This window comes from Oncorhynchus clarkii, chromosome 31 (assembly GCF_045791955.1).
Source record: "Oncorhynchus clarkii lewisi isolate Uvic-CL-2024 chromosome 31, UVic_Ocla_1.0, whole genome shotgun sequence".
Taxonomy (NCBI): Eukaryota; Metazoa; Chordata; class Actinopteri; order Salmoniformes; family Salmonidae; genus Oncorhynchus; species Oncorhynchus clarkii.
The window spans coordinates 40,693,030-40,711,060 of record NC_092177.1 but is presented as its reverse complement, the minus strand read 5'-3'; the positions used below and the strand labels follow the sequence as shown (position 1 = coordinate 40,711,060).

The 18,031-nt window shown below is 40.9% G+C and overlaps 2 protein-coding genes and 1 non-coding gene across 3 annotated transcripts; all 3 read right to left on the bottom strand.

The window, feature by feature from the left end:
• Positions 1-2,930: 2,930 nt before the first annotated feature.
• On the bottom strand, positions 2,931-5,660 carry LOC139390773 (large ribosomal subunit protein eL39). The gene is made up of 3 exons (XM_071138136.1): positions 5,546-5,660; positions 5,079-5,182; positions 2,931-3,141 (listed from the first exon to the last, which is right to left on the bottom strand). The coding sequence occupies exons 1-3, from the start codon at positions 5,546-5,548 to the stop codon at positions 3,093-3,095; spliced, it is 156 nt and encodes a 51-aa protein (XP_070994237.1). The 5' UTR covers positions 5,549-5,660; the 3' UTR covers positions 2,931-3,092.
• LOC139391261 (small nucleolar RNA SNORA69) lies at positions 4,852-4,985 on the bottom strand. The gene has a single exon (XR_011629577.1). It is a non-coding gene; the product is annotated as a small nucleolar RNA SNORA69 (small nucleolar RNA).
• Positions 5,661-5,826: 166 nt separating the features above from the next.
• On the bottom strand, positions 5,827-10,608 carry LOC139390710 (regulator of nonsense transcripts 3B-like). The gene is made up of 10 exons (XM_071138023.1): positions 10,293-10,608; positions 9,863-9,969; positions 9,676-9,782; positions 8,575-8,673; positions 8,366-8,476; positions 8,177-8,220; positions 7,890-8,078; positions 7,631-7,776; positions 7,209-7,539; positions 5,827-7,004 (listed from the first exon to the last, which is right to left on the bottom strand). The coding sequence occupies exons 1-10, from the start codon at positions 10,404-10,406 to the stop codon at positions 6,894-6,896; spliced, it is 1,359 nt and encodes a 452-aa protein (XP_070994124.1). The 5' UTR covers positions 10,407-10,608; the 3' UTR covers positions 5,827-6,893.
• Between the last annotated feature and the right edge of the window lie 7,423 nt (positions 10,609-18,031).

Sequence of the window (18,031 nt, the reverse complement as noted above, 5' to 3'; positions counted from 1 at the left end):
TAGCACTCAGAACTCTGAATCCTGCGATCCGAGTTCAAATCTCGATAGGACCTACCTACCTTCATACTCCTCTCCTGTCAACTTTGAAGGCACAGTCAACTTAGTGTATGTACACTTCTGACCCACTGGAATTGTGATACAGTGAAATAGTCTGACTGTAAACAATTGTTGGAAAAATGACTTGTGTCATGCACAAAGTAGACGTCCTAACCGACTTGCCAAAACTATAGTTTGTTAACAAGACATTTGTGGAGTGGTTGAAAAACGAGTTATGACTCCAACCTAAGTTTATGTAAACTTCCGACTTCAACTGTAAGTCAAGCAACGTGTATAACAGTGCCATCAGTAAGACGACAGCATACAACTCAGCGACACATTTCCAATCCTTACCAGGCAGATGCGCATTGGAGTTTGGATCTGAATCAACTAATAATGATAATGGACAAGAGTGGGTGTGCGGGCATTCCCTGCCTGTACGGCTAATTATGCTTCGACAGGAAGATCAAGGTAACAGAGACAGCCAGAGGTGTGTGAGACCAGCAGTAACGCATCTCAGAGCTGTCCGTGGAGCAGAGAGGCTCGCTCTGCGTAAGACACTTGAAAAACTTACTATTGAACAACTCGTCCGGTGGATTTGTGTTCTGTTGTCAAGATGTTCCAATGCGTCTTTAATAAGGGAAGTTGCTTGGATGTTTGGGCTCTGGACCCCGTGCAGCACGCACGGATGGTGTCTGTTGTAGATGGAAACTATGAAATCATCTGAAGGGCAACGCTGCAGAGGAGATGGAGCTTCTTAGCACTTGGGACGATGCGCACAGTAGGGTGCGTTTGCAAAACCCTAATAACAACATTGCGTGCAGTGCCACGCCAGTGCCCAAGTCAGAATTAAGTGATGAGAGAGACGATCCAGTCTACTTAGATCAGACTCGGATGAATGGCAGATGGCGCGGGTCATCTAAGGAGTTATTTTCCCCCATCCTTGTCTTTTGTGAACAAAAGTTAAAGGTCAGATGGCCACACAAAGGTACTTTTTTTCACGCAAAATCAAGTGTCTTTATCACGAGTCACATTGTTCATAGCTTGTAGACTTTCACGCATTTGCGCTTTTACGCATAGTATGCTAAGCAATATTATGCGTAAAACGCAATAAGGCCCGAGGGGTGTGGTATATGGCAAATATACCATGGCTAAGGCTGTTCTTACGCAGGACGCAACACTGAGTACTCGGACACAGCCCTTAGCCGTGGTAAATTGGCCATATATCACAAACCCCCAATGTGCCTTACTGCTGTTAGAAACTGGTTACGAATGTAATTAGACCAGTAAAACTAAACGTTGTCTTAACCATGGTAAACGGTCTGATAAACCACGGTCTGCAGCTTTCAGGGCTCGAACCAACCAGTTTATAATTGGTGAATAACCAATCTGATTATAGGCAGCCGATTTTGTATAAGCTTTCTTGAAAGCCTAATTTTGACACTTTCTGCAGGTCGTGTAAGCAAGTGCTACAGAACTAGAGACGTTAGATAAGGCCCGATGCGGTGTGGAATATGTCCAATATATTATGGCTAAGGGCTGTTGTAAATCAGGACACGAGGAGTGCCTGGATATAGCCCTTAGCCATAGTATATTGTCTATACACTGTATACCATAAAATCCAGAGCTCTATTGCTATTAACTGGTTACCAAAGTAATTAGACAATTAGTCATTAGAAACAAATCATATGGTCTGATATACCACAGCTTTCAGGGCTCGAACTAACCAGTTTATAATTTAAAAACACACAAACCGCCGTGAAAAGGGCCTTACACGCCTCTTCCCCAGGAGGCTGAAAAGATTTGTCATGGGCCCTCAAAGTTCAACAGCTGCACCACCGAGAGCATCTTGACTATCCACCGCTTGATATGGCAACTCCTTGGCATCTGACCGCAAGGCACTTAAGTGTAGTGCATGCTGCCCAGTACATTACTGGGGCCAAGCTCTCTGGCACAGGCAGTGTCAGAGGAAGGCCCTAAAAATTGTCAGACTTCAACTACCCATATCAGACTGTTCTCTCTACCGCACAGAACGCAGTACTGATGCACCAAATCTGGACCCAACGGAACCTTGAACAACTTCTACTCAAGCCATAAGACCGCTAAATTGTTAATTAGCTACAGAACCATCTGCACCAACTCTTGACAAATCACATACGATGCAGGTACTGCTCATCTATTGTTGCCTAGCCTGCCTTTACACCTACCCAAAATGTACATGGATACCTCAATTACCTTGTATTCCTGCACATCAACCCAGTACCCTGAGTATTTAGCGAAGTCGTCATTACTCATTGTATATTTATTCCTTGCGTTATTTTTCTGCATTGTTAGGAAGGGCCCATAAATATTTCACCATTAGTCTATACCGGTTTACAGATCATGCAACAAATCACATGTGATAATGCACAAAAAATTAACTGTTGTTCTTAGGGTGTTATGGTCATTTGATAGGATTATATAAAAACAGAACACTAATCTTCACTTCGATTACATTTTGGTTCCTTTGGATTGAACATTAACACGTCTGCCCATTCCTAATTTGACTTTAGATTGGACTCCCCCCAATGTGAGTAAGCAGACCATTCAACCCTTTCACAAGGTCATACATATTTTACTAGCTTACATTTTGGGTTATGCCAAGTAAACCTTCTAAAGGAAATCTGAATCGTCAACAAATTACACTGACAGGGTGCCTAGTTAGTAATTTAGTCAATTCCCAGTGACCCTTCCTTGAGTGGGATGCCTTCTTGTAATCAAATGTAGAGCGTTGCGCTAATGTCAACAATGTCAAAGTAGGTAACACCAGTATGATGCATGGCTGGCAAACCTAGCATTTAAAAAGCATTTTCAGAGTAAAGGACGAATTGAGGTTAGACAAACTCAACCACATCTCGTTTCGCAAATCTTTTATTGTTAAACACGCGCATAACCAGAGTATTTGTACAAAAAGACTGCCATTCAAGATAGCGTGGCTTTCCTCTCCAGGTTCTAGCAGGTGGTGGCCTTGGCAGGTGAAGATGCCGTGAATGCTGGAGATCTGAAGACCTGTATATTTACAAGCCCAGCTTGGTCCTCCTCCAGTGTCTCCTCTTGGAGTTGTACCTGGAACACAGTGAAACCGGGAATAATGCAGACTGATAATACAACACAAGCAATCTCCATGGTGGCATTAGATTGAAATCCAGTCAAGGGCCATAGTAGACCGTTTGTATTTAGGCTTGTTTAGTTGTAAACACCATATTGTTTCTTTACAATTTGTCTGAGCAGATGCATAAATCCAATTAAAGTCGTTTCACAAAACCAGACAATACTGACAAACTGCATTTGACTGGTAAAGCAAATCAACCAAATGCCATTTATTCCATATGCTCAAAAGCAAGGAAATGAGGCACAGCAGAAATAAGCCCCAACATGGCAAAAAGACATTCAAACATACTATTTGACAGGAACATAATTTCCTCAGTCAATGTGCTAGATGAACTTTTCCCAGTTGATGGCACCAGCACGTGATTTGGGCACACCAATTTTGGGGCAATAATGACTTGACCAGTGTCCCATAATGTACCCTGCATTCCATGGAACCAGGCTAATAACGACTAGACATATTTTAAAGTAACATGCCTTTACAGGGCTTGACATTAAAATGTACATTTTGCTAGTGGCAACATCGGGTCAGTACCAACTGAAAGCTACTGGCGCCAAATGAAAAGAATACTGGCCTGGGAAAGCAGCTGATAATTTAAAATTCTCTTTATACTTGCGGGCAGAGCAAGTAACGTATAACAACCTACCCTGCAAACACATTCTAACAATCTCAAAAAGGGCGTTATTGCTAGCGATTTTGAACAGTCAATCTACAGTTAAGTCGCTATTAATTATTTATTTTTAAATTCAGATTTTATATTTTTGGTCAATTCTGTTGAGGTTCCTTTTCAAAAGTTGCAAAATTACAAAAATGTGATGATCAAAGTCAACAACACTTACACCACATCAGAAGACCACTTTTGAGGTCTGAACAACATATTAATGGAGAGTGTAGTTGCCCTCTCTAACATCTACCTCATGCCCATATTGTTTTTGTTTACTTTTTTGCACATCTGCACATCACTCCAGTGTTAATTCCCTAAATTGTAATTACTTCGCTACTATGGCCTATTTATTGCCTTACCTCGTTACTCCATTTGCACACATTGTATACAGATGTTCTATTGTGTTATTGACTGTACGTTTGTTTATCCTATGTGTAACTCTGTCATTGTCGTCGCACTGCTTTGCTTTATCTTGGCCAGGTCGCAGTTGTAAATGAGAACTTGTTCTCAACTGGCCCACCTGGTTAAATAAAACAAATTGAGCATCGCAAGAGACCGTTGTGTTTGGCTAGTAGTGTTTTTGTACTGTACAATGTCGGCTACATGTGATGGCAGAGTTAGCTAAACAATTGTCCAGCGATTGAAAGAAATCATGATATCATTCCGACAGGTAGGCCTACTTTGCAGTCAACATTTAAATTGGGCAGTTGTTTTTGTTTTTGTGTGTGTGGGCTTTAGAAATGTATTCAAACAGCGCATGACTGAATTGCACTTTACAAATATTCAACCAAGACTTCAAACCAAACTTTGAATACCTGGCCTGCATACATTGTTGCATACACACCGCTGTTTGAATAAATATATAACAAATTGCAAATTGTGAACAAAAATTGGTGTTGAACTGTAACTCAAGTCAAAAGGTTGCAGCTTTGAGCCCCGTCAGACAACTATGATACTGTAGTTGTAATTGCAGTCTTTAACTATGATACTGTAGTCGTAATTGCACTGTCATTACTAAAGAGAATCCTCATCACTGGTGATGTGACCAAGCGTGAACTCCAAAGCAGAATGTTACTCTCAGCAGGATTAATGACAGCACACCCACTGATTGGAGTACTGTAATTGCAGACCTGCTTTAGATGGTCAGAGGATCCTATCAGCACTAGTTAACAGACCATTTTATGCGTTGTACAGGATAGCGGGATGCTAGGAATGTAGCTACACACATACCTGATCTTGTTGCCAGTCTTCATTCTTATCCACTGTGGGATGGGCCTGTTCTGCTTCTGTTTCTTGGCGAGAAAGCGCTTGATCCTGAAAGTCTTGTGGGACGACTGAAATTAAGAGGATGGAGCTGTGTTAGTTTACTAGGGTAACATACATCACATGCAAACCTACATTTCCTTCATGGCATGCTGCACTTACGTTAGGTAAACCTGCCAACTAACTCGTTGAAACTACAGTTACAGCTAGATTACTATAGGCAGAAAAGTCTTGACGGCAGGAAGTATACTTCTTGAAGTAAAGTACATTTGATCGACAACACGGCCACACGCTACTTTTTTATGAATTCAATACTGGTATTGAAGACAATATAACGGCTTTCGGTGTTGCCGTTAAAAACACTTTCTGCAAATGCCATGAACAATAATCAATTTCGCTCATGTAGACAAGGATGTTATAAGATTTTACTTTACCATTTTGTCCGCAGTCCTTACACCTCAATGGCGGAGGCCGAAGAGAAAGAAGGAGGGGAAGCGTTGGTGATGTAGGCAATCCCAACCAAGCAAAGTGTAGAAAAGTCTTGCGCTACGCGCACACAGCGTCATCAAGTGGACCACTCCCGCATTGCATTAACATGACGCTTCTGTACCACTTGTCAAAAAGTAGTAGTGAATGGTTCTCTCAAATTGTATTTACAGTACAGTTTGTCATAAAAACCAATCTGGAATGTTGAATAAATACCATACACAACTTAGAACAATATTTTCTTTATTGTGCTCATTTGTAACTCTTGTTTAGCGAGGCTACATCAATCATGAAACAAATGAGAGTATAAATATATATATATGCTTATTCCAATTAGAATGTTACTGTAGCATTGTTTATGTATGAAGATGTATATGCGTACGACGTAGAAGGCCACAACTTAATAGTCACCCATTAGGGGTTGCGTGCAGCCTCAAGTCAAGGCATAGCTCACAGTTCTATATTTATAAATTAAATGGCTTTTAAATTCCCCTGAATTGTTGAATGAGTGAAATAACATAGCTTAATATTGTTTTTACCCGTACAGAGTATTAAGGACTTGTTGGGGAAATAGAAAACAAATTTCTACGTGTACAAACCTAAAATATGCCTAGTTTTTGAAAGAAGCAACAGGATATATTTAAACCAGTAGACTCCTACACTGTTGATAAATTAAATAACATATTGTATATGATTATTATTTATTTTTTTAAACGTATGAACTAATGAGGGTGAAAGCCTATTCAATATACGAACTGTGCTTCACAACTGTGTAGCAGACTGTGTACCAATACTGTAGTAAGGTAACTTTAAATTCATGTGGTCCTAGAGCGTTGGCTTTGTCTCATTTTAGTTTATCTTTATTTAACTAGGCAAGTCAGTTAAGAACAAAATCTTATTTTCAATGACTGCCTAGGAACAGTGGGTTAACTGCCTTGTTCAGGGTCAGAACAACAGATTTCTACCTTGTCAGCTCTGGGATTCAATCTTACAACCTTTCGGTTACAAGTCCAACACTCTAACCCCTAGGCTACCTGCCGCCCCATAGCCATACTCCTGCAAACATTAAAGCGCCAACTTTCCATTGCTTTTCTCCATAAACAAAATTAAAAGAGACACCTTCAGGCACTAAGGGGGGGGACCATGGTCACATCCCGTCCTCTGGTTGGGAGTGGGAGGACGGGATGTGGCTCTGCAGGAGAAGCACTACTGCAACAGCCTCTCTGGTACCCGTTTGCTTGGCTCAGAGCAGATTCCTCTCAATCATTTGATCATTCTTTATTTGTGGTCATTTTTTTATCCTTCAACTCCCTTCTCTTGGTCTCGCTCTGACTTTCGCTCCCCAGCATGAGATTCTCCTCCTCGGTTCCTGGCACCTGGCTGGTATAGCTGAATGGCAGGCCGATCCTGATGCACAAGGGAACGAAATCACTGTGGTTAAGGGACTAAAAAAAAAAATACACAAAACTATTAAGGAATGTGATCAGATCAACATAGGAAATCAGGAGAAAAGGGAACAAATGTAATAGAATATCCCGATTAACCCAAGGAATTGATTGATTAGGAAAAATGCTTATTTGACTATATACCAAGAAAGACTGAAGTTATTACCTTGTTTCTTAAACAATCTCTTTTAGCTTTCTCCTCCCTCAGGGTTTCTTCTGACTTTTTAGGCTTATCAGTATGGCTTGCGGAGTCCCCGGCATTCTCGCCCCTTCTCTTTTCCCAGACACGATCTTCTTTCTCCCTTTTCCCTTCTTCCTCTCGCTTTCTGTAGGAGTTCTCTCCATCGTGCCTTTCCCTCCTCCTTCGCCTATCCTCGTCTTGGCGTCTGATGCGCTCCTTCTCTTTCTGCCGCCGCTCCCTCTCTTTGTCTCGTTCGCGGTTTCTGTCCCTTTCTAGGTCACGCTCTCTGAAGTCTTTGTGTCCATCTTCATCAGCTCTGAAAGACAAGAACATTTACATGAATACAATGTAAGCCTTTATGTTAAAGACCGGTAACATTAAAGAGATTAATGGTGATGACCCCTCACTTCCGTGATACCCTGTCCCCCCTGGTTTCGAAGTTCTGGCGTTTCGTCATATCAGGACACCCTGGAGCTCTGTCGTCTTTCATCTTGTCCTTCTCAGGTTTCTTTAACTTCTCCACATCATCTCCTCTGTCTGGTTTTCTCAAGAGCTGAACGGAGAAAGAAAAAACAGATAAACATGAAAAGAGCAGTCTGTTATTCTTCGGGATCACCTGTATCATACAGTCAAGTAGTTTGACAGGATTTCTTCTCCTTTCCATACCTTGATTTTTGGCACCTCCTTCGCTTGGTCTTTATCCTTCTCGGAAGGTTTGTCTCCTTTCTTGAACTTCTCTGCTTCTTTGCGCTTTCTCCTGTCCTCCTCCCTCCACCTCCGACGTTCCTCGTCCCTCAGGCGCTTACGTTCGAGTTCTCGTCTCCTCCTTTCCTCTTTCTTTTCCTCACGGATTCTCTGACCATCAGCAGACAAAAGCCATATGAATAGTCTATCCAGCCTCATATCATGCAAGAACACAAAATATATAATTATTTCCTACAGGCTACACATACCTGTTTGTTCTTTAAGAAGTCCAAGAGGGGAGTCATTTTCTTAGCTGGGGGGGGTAAAATCATGCCTCATCCATTACTGAAATATCACTTTCACAGCGAACACTACTTGATTTCACATTGACACGCATCTAGAGTGTTTCAACTGGCTTGGATGTCAACCAAATGTAACCAGAAAATATGTTTACATACCTACTAGTTCCTTTGTTTTAGCCTCTATTTCCTCCAGTAGAGTCTCAGGGGTGGATGTAAACTTTTCATCGTCGCCATTATAAATCTCCAGGAATTTCTTGTAATCAGCATCTAAAAGAGCAAAGTGTCTCAGTGGGACTTTCGAGCTAGAGGATCTAAATGGTGTGCAATTGCAACCAACCATAAAATGCCTCATGTAACATTCTCACCTTCATCTATTGTTCCACTTTTAGCATCCTTTTTCTTACTCCTTCTTTTGGCAATCTTTTGAAAAGGAGCAAATTCAACAATGGCTGGATACTCCTGCCCTGTTAAACAAAATAAGCCACAGCATTAACGCACAAGGCAATCAGAAGCTGCTGCAATAGCCTAGGCTAATATTGCGTGGTTGTTTAAAGTTCTAAGCTATTAGTGCTTGGAGGTTGGTTCGGTTAAATTATTTTAAAGAATCACGGTTTTCCATTTTGATTTTAAAAAACAAACATTTTATGACATTAAATGCATTATGAAATTCTATTATTTTAAATCTTTCAAATTGAGAGTTCCAAAGACAAAAACAATTTAACATTAAGTTGTCAAAACATTGAAAATATTCCATTGTCTGTCAGGTCCACATTGGGTAGACATCAATAGAAAAGTAGGAAATAATAAAAAGATTTAGGTTGTGTATATTATTTAGTTTTTATTTTATGACTATTATTTTTAATTCCTTAAAGTCATCATCTCATCTCAGCTCAAGCAGCCAGCCCCGACCATCTAATCTCTGTCTGTGCTCCACTTACTGTACTGTCTTTAGTCATCCTATTTAGCTAGGCTTGCCTGTAAGTATGCTGCAGAGCTGTCTGACGAAATAATTTTACAAGTGCTTTAAAGTAGATTAGACGTGCTTTCACGAACTGTCCATCTCCCTCGCCGTTGTGTACATTTCTCTCTCATGCGGTCTGTGTTTATCTAACGTAGCAGGTGTAAGGATATCTGTCACCGTCTGAACCGGGGGAAAAAAACAGGCGCAATGGATTATGGTCATTGTAATAAATTACCGCATTTCTGCGCTGAGCTAGGTTGAATATTTGCGTGATGAAAACTACAACTCCCTTCCACCCAGTGTCCCAAATAGTTTGACAATTTGTCTCATGAATTATTTGATCTCTCTAGAGAAACGCTACGTTGGGCTCACAAAAAAACAAAACGGAATTAAAATAATTTAACAGACGTCAGCCAATTAGTTGTTTAATAACCAGGAAAATTAATGTTGGTTTAATGCTCAACACTTAGATGTCAATAGTTTATTGAAATTAAATGAATCACACCTCCATTATCAACGAACACATATCCATCAAACCGGTCTCTGAAAAGTACAATATCTTCCTGAATCTTGAAGTTGATGTATGCTCTGGCGAAGACATGGGGGTACATGCTGTATAGAAGAAAAACTAAGTAAGTAACCAGGGTACCAAATATGTGATTCTGACTGACAATCGTTCAGACTATACGCACCTGCTGTCATTGGAGAAAAATTCTAAGTAGTCCACTTCTGGAAGTGGCTGCAATTGCTCCTCCAGTTCCTCCTTGGTTATGCTTGGAGGCAGACGTCGGATAATGATCTGTGGCACTCAAATGTTAACTTATCAAGATAATATCCAAGCCAGATAGTTAAAATAGCAGATTCAGCCTCTAAGCGTTGGTTGACGGTAACTAGCTAGTTTAGCTGACTATAACAGGTTTACTAACTTAGACATATCGGTTAACGTTACTCTTCAATAGGCAACATTCAAAAGATAACTAGCTAACGAAGTTCAATTACAGGCTAATTACACCTGATCTACTAGCTAGCCAGCAATACAGGAGTAGCTTGCCAGATTAAATCCGCGTAGCTAGTAGCCATTTTGGTTTAGCGAGCCAACTACAATAGCTGGCGTAACGGTACCTTCGTCATTACTTCTTTCTTCTCCTGCTTTGGCTTCTCCATTTTTTCAATGTTTTCGCATTTTATCTCCATCCTTTTCTCCCTCTGACGAGTATTTTCCTTGCCGTCTTTCATATTTATGCCATAAACTTCAAGCAATCTGCAGACCTGTATAAACTTTTTTTAATTGCTTGATTGCTAACTTCCTGCTAGCTCGTTCCTTCTATCGGTCAACAACAAAAACTGCTTGTTGATTTGCTGCTAGGAGAGACGTTCTGCGACACTTGAAAGTGTGTTGCGTCAGTGATGGTGTGGGGTGGTGTCCACTAGTTACCACAGCCACAAAGTCAAAATGGACTATATCGTAAACATTTATGAAAACAAAAATTCGCTTGTTTGTCTTAACCTTATGCCTAACCTTAAATTATCAGTGTGGTTAGGGTTAGGTTTAAAATCTAAATTTAAGAAAAGGGGGTCGATAGGCAACAATGTGGTTTACTTTGGCCACAAATATTTACATATAATGTAAGACAGAGGATGCAAAGTACCAAGTAAATAACAGCAGTGTAGGTGTAAGTACACTGAACAATAATATGAACGCAACATGCAACAATTTCATATAATGAAAATCAGTCAATTGAAATAAATTCATTAAGCCCTACTCTATGGATTTCACATGACTGGGAATACAGATATGCATATTTTGGTCACAGATACAGTGCCTTGCGAAAGTATTCGGCCCCCTTGAACTTTGCGACCTTTTGCCACATTTCAGGCTTCAAACATAAAGATATAAAACTGTATTTTTTTGTGAAGAATCAACAACAAGTGGGACACAATCATGAAGTGGAACAACATTTATAGGATATTTCAAACTTTTTTAACAAACCAAAAACTGAAAAATTGGGCGTGCAAAATTATTCAGCCCCCTTAAGTTAATACTTTGTAGCGCCACCTTTTGCTGCGATTACAGCTGTAAGTCGCTTGGGGTATGTCTCTATCAGTTTTGCACATCGAGAGACTGAAATTTTTCCCATTCCTCCTTGCAAAACAGCTCGAGCTCAGTGAGGTTGGATGGAGAGCATTTGTGAACAGCAGTTTTCAGTTCTTTCCACAGATTCTCGATTGGATTCAGGTCTGGACTTTGACTTGGCCATTCTAACACCTGGATATGTTTATTTTTGAACCATTCCATTGTAGATTTTGCTTTATGTTTTGGATCATTGTCTTGTTGGAAGACAAATCTCCGTCCCAGTCTCAGGTCTTTTGCAGACTCCATCAGGTTTTCTTCCAGAATGGTCCTGTATTTGGCTCCATCCATCTTCCCATCAATTTTAACCATCTTCCCTGTCCCTGCTGAAGAAAAGCAGGCCCAAACCATGATGCTGCCACCACCATGTTTGACAGTGGGGATGGTGTGCTTTTACGCCAAACATAACGTTTTGCATTGTTGCCAAAAAGTTCAATTTTGGTTTCATCTGACCAGAGCACCTTCTTCCACATGTTTGGTGTGTCTCCCAGGTGGCTTGTGGCAAACTTTAAACGACACTTTTTATGGATATCTTTAAGAAATGGCTTTCTTCTTGCCACTCTTCCATAAAGGCCAGATTTGTGCAATATACAACTGATTGTTGTCCTATGGACAGAGTCTCCCACCTCAGCTGTAGATCTCTGCAGTTCATCCAGAGTGATCATGGGCCTCTTGGCTGCATCTCTGATCAGTCTTCTCCTTGTATGAGCTGAAAGTTTAGAGGGACGGCCAGGTCTTGGTAGATTTGCAGTGGTCTGATACTCCTTCCATTTCAATATTATCGCTTGCACAGTGCTCCTTGGGATGTTTAAAGCTTGGGAAATCTTTTTGTATCCAAATCCGGCTTTAAACTTCTTCACAACAGTATCTCGGACCTGCCTGGTGTGTTCCTTGTTCTTCATGATGCTCTCTGCGCTTTTAACGGACCTCTGAGACTATCACAGTGCAGGTGCATTTATACGGAGACTTGATTACACACAGGTGGATTGTATTTATCATCATTAGTCATTTAGGTCAACATTGGATCATTCAGAGATCCTCACTGAACTTCTGGAGAGAGTTTGCTGCACTGAAAGTAAAGGGGCTGAATAATTTTGCACGTCCAATTTTTCAGTTTTTGATTTGTTAAAAAAGTTTGAAATATCCAATAAATATCGTTCCACTTCATGATTGTGCCCCACTTGTTGTTGATTCTTCACAAAAAAATACAGTTTTATATCTTTATGTTTGAAGCCTGAAATGTGGCAAAAGGTCGCAAAGTTCAAGGGGGCCGAATACTTTCGCAAGGCACTGTACCTTAAAAATAAGGGACGTGGATCAGAAAGCCAGTCAGTATATGGTGTTACCACCATTTTCCTCATGCAACTTGACAGGCTTAATGGGTAACATGTCTGGTGAGTATGCAGGCCAAGGAAGAACTAGGACATTTTCAGATTCCAGGAATTGTGTACAGATCCTTGTGACATGGGGCCATGCATTATCATGCATGAAGCACGAGGTGATGGAGGCGGATGAATGGCATGACAATGGGCCTCAGGATCTCGTCACGGTATCTCTGTGTATTCAAATTGCCAGCGATAAAATGCAATTCTGTTTGTTATCCATAGCTTATGCCTGCCCACACCATAACCCCACCGCCACAAGGGGGCACTCTGTTCACAACGTTGACATCAACAAACCGCTCGCCCACACGACGCCATACACGCTCTGCCATCTCCTCAGTACAGTTGAAACTGGGATTCATCCATGAAGAGCACACTTCTCCAGCGTGCCAGTGACCATCGAAGGTGAGCATTTGCCCACTGAAGTCAATTGCGACGCCAAACTGCAGTCAGGTCAAGACCCTGGTGAGGGCAATGAGCACACAGATAAGCTTCCCTGAGACGGCAGTTTGCGGAGAAATTCTTCATTGTGCAAACCCACAGTCTCATCAGCTGTCCGGGTGGCTGATCTCAGACGATCCCGCAGGTGAAAAAGCCGGCTGTGGAGGTCCTGGGCTGGCGTGGTTACACATGGTCTGCTGTTGTGAAGCCTGTTGGACGTACTGTCAAATTCTCTAAAATGATGTTGGAGGTGGCTTATGGTAGAGGAATGAACATTAAATTCTGGCAACAGCTCTGGTGGACATTCCTGCCAATTGTTCGCTCCCTCAAAACTTGACACATCTGTGGCATTGTGTTGTGTGACAAAACTGCACATTTTAAAGTAGCCTTTTATTGCCCCATAAATAACCTTTTTGTGCATATGGAAAATGCCTTGGATATTTTATTTAAGCTCATGAAACCAACACTTTACATGTTGGGTTGAAATGTTTGTTCAATATATGTGACTAGCTATGTAATTTATTGGAAAAGTATTATATTCTGTATGTACTGCACTGACACTTCAATGCCATAGGATGGCGCTGTGATATAAAATCAAAAAACAGCTTAAAGTTCATTAACGAATGACCGTCAACATTTTGGTAGCTTTTCTTAGCAAGTTAGCAAAGAAAACTGGCGTATTTGGCCGCCAGACACTCACATAAAACTGATTGACAAATAAACGTGGTTGTCACTTGCTTCACCCACGTTGCAATTATGTGGTACGAAATTCTTCCCGGTCTTGGCGTCATGACTGCTTGTCTCATCCTTCCTGGGGTTTTCACTGCACAGATCCACAAATTGACCAACGGGGGGGAAGGTGAGAGAATGTTGCTTACCAATGTTATGAATGAATGCAGTAGCTAGCTAAATATTCATTTTTCAACTGGTTGAAGTTAAACCATTAACTAGTTTTGTATACTAGTAGTAAATTAGCTGCGTTAACACTTATTATCCTTAACCTTTGCTTAGGAAAAGAGAATCGCCAGGGTTCCATACCAGTGGTATCTGATGGAGAGAGACAGACGAGTGTCAGGAGTGGATTTGTATTACAAATCGAAGGTAAATAGTTAAGCGATTAATTCAAACGTCAATGCAGTAATTTAGTACTGTAACGTTATTACAATTGACCACCAGTCAGCCATTGCTTAGGCCTAACTAACTATTTCTTCTTTACAGGGATTTGAGAACATCCACTAATCCCAGATCTCACATACGAATGGAATTATAATCTGTTTTAATTTGTTGTACATTAATAAAGTTCTGTATTGTCTGAATTAATCATTTTCTTTGTCTAGTTACTACTTATTATGTTGAAAACCTGACGAAAAAAACTAATTGGGTTTACATTTCAGTGTTTCAGTGTAGACATCAAAACAATGAAATAATACATATGGAATCATGTAGTTAACCCCCAAAAAGTGTTAAACAAATCTAAATATATTTGAGATTTTAGATTCTTCTAAGTAGCCACCCTTTGCCAGCTTTGCACACTTTTGGGATTCTCTCAACCAGCTTCATGAGGTAGTCACCTGGAATGCTTTTCCAACAGTCTTGAAGGAGTTCCCACATATGCTGAGCACTTGTTGGCTGCTTTTGCTTCACTCTGCGGTCCAACCCATCCCAAACCATCTAATTTGGGTTGAGGTCACGTGAAAGGTCATCTGATGCAGCACTCCATCACTCCCCTTCTTGGTCAAATAGCCCTTACACAGCCTGGAAGTGTGTTTTGGGTCATTGTCCTGTTGAAAAACAATTGACAGTCCCACTAAGTGCAAACCAGATGGGATGGCATATCGCTGCAGAATGCTGTGGTAGCCATGCTGGTTAAGTGTGCCTTGGAATTCTAAATAAATCACTGACAGTGTCACCATCAAAGAACCATCACACATCACACATGCTTCACGGTGGGAACTACACATGCTGAGATCATCCTACTCGGCGTCTCACAAAGACACAGCGGTTGGAACCAAAAATCTCAAATTTGGACTCATCAGACCAAATTACAGATTTCCATCGGTCTAATGTCCATTGCTCGTGTGTCTTGGCCCAAGCAAGTCACTTCTTATTGGTGTCTTTTAGAAGTGGTTTCTTTGCAGCAATTCGACCATGAAGGCCTGATTCACGCAGTCTCCAACAGCTGATGTTGAGATTTGTCTGTTACTTGAACTCTGTGAAGAATTTATTTGGGCTGCAATCTGCGGTGCAGTTAATTGCCGATTTCTGAGGTAACTCTTATGAACTTGTCCTCTTCAGCAGACTCTGGGTCTTCCCTTCCTGTGGCGGTCCTCATGAGAGCCAGTTTCATCATAGCGCTTGATGGTTTTTAAGACTGCACATTTTTGACATTTTCTGGATTGACTGACCTTCATGTCTTGAAGTAATGATGGACTGTCATTTCTCTTTGCTTATTTGAGCTGTTCTTACCATAATATGGACTTGGTCTTTGACCAAATAGGGCTATATTCTGTATACTACCCCTACCTTGTCACAACACAACTGATTAGCTCAAACGCATTAAGAAGGAAAGAAATTCCACAAATTAGCTTTTAAGAAGGGACACCTGTTAATTGAAATGCATTCCAGGTGACTAGCTCATGAAACTGATTGAGAGAGTGCCAAGAGTGCAAAGCTGTCATCAAGGCAAAGGGTGGATACTTTGAAGAATCTCAAATGTACAATATATTTAGATTTGTTTAACACTTTTTTGGTCATTACATTATCGAGACGCATCCAAGAGGGACTGGCCATCCCACATATGCTCTCTCTAATTCTCTCTTTCTTTCTCTCTCTCTCGGAGGACCTGAGCCCTAGGACCATGCCCCAGGAATACCTGACATGATGACTCCTTGCTGTCCCCAGTCCACCTGACCGTGCTGCTGCTCCAGTTTAAACTGTTCTGCCTTATTATTATTCGACCATGCTGGTCATTTATGAACATTTGAACATCTTGGCCATGTTCTGTTATAATCTCCACCCGGCACAGCCAGAAGAGGACTGGCCACCCCACATAGCCTGGTTCCTCTCTAGGTTTCTTCCTAGGTTTTGGCCATTCTAGGGAGTTTTTCCTAGCCACCATGCTTCTACACCTGCATTGCTTGCTGTTTGGGGTTTTAGGCTGGGTTTCTGTACAGCACTTTGAGATATCAGCTGATGTACGAAGGGCTATATAAATCAATTTGATATGATTTTAAATTTGATTTGATCCAATGCAAAAATTATGATATCTCTAGCAGATGGATTTTGATGGGGATTTTTTTGTTATGCTAGGTAAGTGTAGGCATACTAGAAGAAAAAGAAACGCACACCTATTAAGACGAGGTGCTGGCTAGCGGAGTAGAAACTTGAAAATAAAAGAGCCGCACACTCTAGGAGCTCAGATGCAAACATTTAATTACCAACGTTTCGACAGCCAAGCTGTCTTCATCAGGGTATGATGAAGACAGCTTGGCTGTCAAAACGTTGGTAATTAAATGTTTGCATCTGAGCTCCTAGAGTGTGCGGCTCTTTTATTTTCAAGTGTAGGCATACTACCTTTTTATAAGCACAATATATTTGTTTTGTCTTTTTAACATGAACGCACTCATCGATTTTGAGTTGATAAATGTAACTGCACTCAAGATGGGAAACTTTTGTGCAATGTCCATATGTAACCTACATATGGAGATATTAGTAGTTTTTGGATTGGTACCCCGGGAATGATCTAACAGCGGACATAAGGAGATACAAAACGTTGGGTTACAGATGTAACCTTAGTTCTCTGCGTAGAGTAACGGACCGCCAAACGACCTATGGGAACTCATTCCCCTTTACACAATGTGAATGGACATGCTTAATATCAAAGATGTTTACTGTCTATTACTCAACTCCAACCCCATGGAGGTGGAGGAACAATATGAAAGCTTGGCGACCATTACTCTCCTCAGAGAACCAAGGTTACATCCATAACACAAATTTCTCTTTTGTTTCGTAATGGTTTGCCAAACAACCTAGGGGAGAGGCTGTACCAAAGGGGTTGTTCGGACAACAGAGTGGGATAACTCACTATTTAACTTAATCCAGATGAGCCCCTGGGACCGCCTTGTATCCAAAAATGATCAAATCAAATTTTATTTGTCACATACACATGGTTAGCAGATGTTAATGCGAGTGTAGCGAAATGCTTGTGCTTCTAGTTCCGACAATGCAGTAATAACTAGAGGTCGACCGATTATGATTTTTCAACACCGATACCGATTATTGGTTGCCCAAAAAAGCCGATACCGATTAATCTGCCGATTTCTATTTAAAAAAATGTATTCGTAATAATGACAATTACAACAATACTGAATGAACACGTATTTTAACTTAATATAATACATCAATAAAATCAATTTAGCCTCAAGTAAATAATGAAACATGTTCAATTAGGTTTAAATAATGCAAAAACAAAGTGTTGGAGACGAAAGTAAAAGTGCAATATGTGCTATGTAAGAAAGCTAACGTTTCAGTTCCTTGCTCAGAACATGAGAACATATGAAAGCTGGTGGTTCCTTTTAACATGAGTCTTCATTATTCCCAGGTAAGAAGTTTTAGGTTGTAGTTATTATAGGAATTATAGGACTCTATTTCCCTCTATCCCATTTGTATTTCATTAACCTTTGATTATTGGATGTTCTTATAGGCACTTTAGTATTGCCAGAATAACAGTATAGCTTCCGTCCCTCTCCTCGCTCCTCCCTGGGCTCAAACCAGGAACACAACGACAACAGCCACCATCGAAGCAGCGTTACCCATGCAGAGCAAGGGGTACAACTACTAGAAGGCTCAGAGCGAGTGACGTTTGAAACATTATTAGCGCGCGCTAACTAGCTAGCCATTTCACTTCG

Excerpts from the sequence above, each read along its gene's own strand:
- LOC139390773 (XM_071138136.1), bottom strand. Across the intron at positions 3,142-5,078 it reads AAGACTGGCAACAAGATCAG|GTACAACTCCAAGAGGAGAC; the intron begins GTATGTGTGTAG and ends ACTGTGTTCCAG.
- LOC139390710 (XM_071138023.1), bottom strand. The coding sequence starts at position 10,406 with ATGAAAGACGGCAAGGAAAATACTCGTCAGAGGGAGAAAAGGATGGAG. Across the intron at positions 8,477-8,574 it reads AAGTGGAACAATAGATGAAG|ATGCTGATTACAAGAAATTC; the intron begins GTGAGAATGTTA and ends TTGCTCTTTTAG. Across the intron at positions 7,005-7,208 it reads GAGATTGTTTAAGAAACAAG|GATCGGCCTGCCATTCAGCT; the intron begins GTAATAACTTCA and ends CTTGTGCATCAG.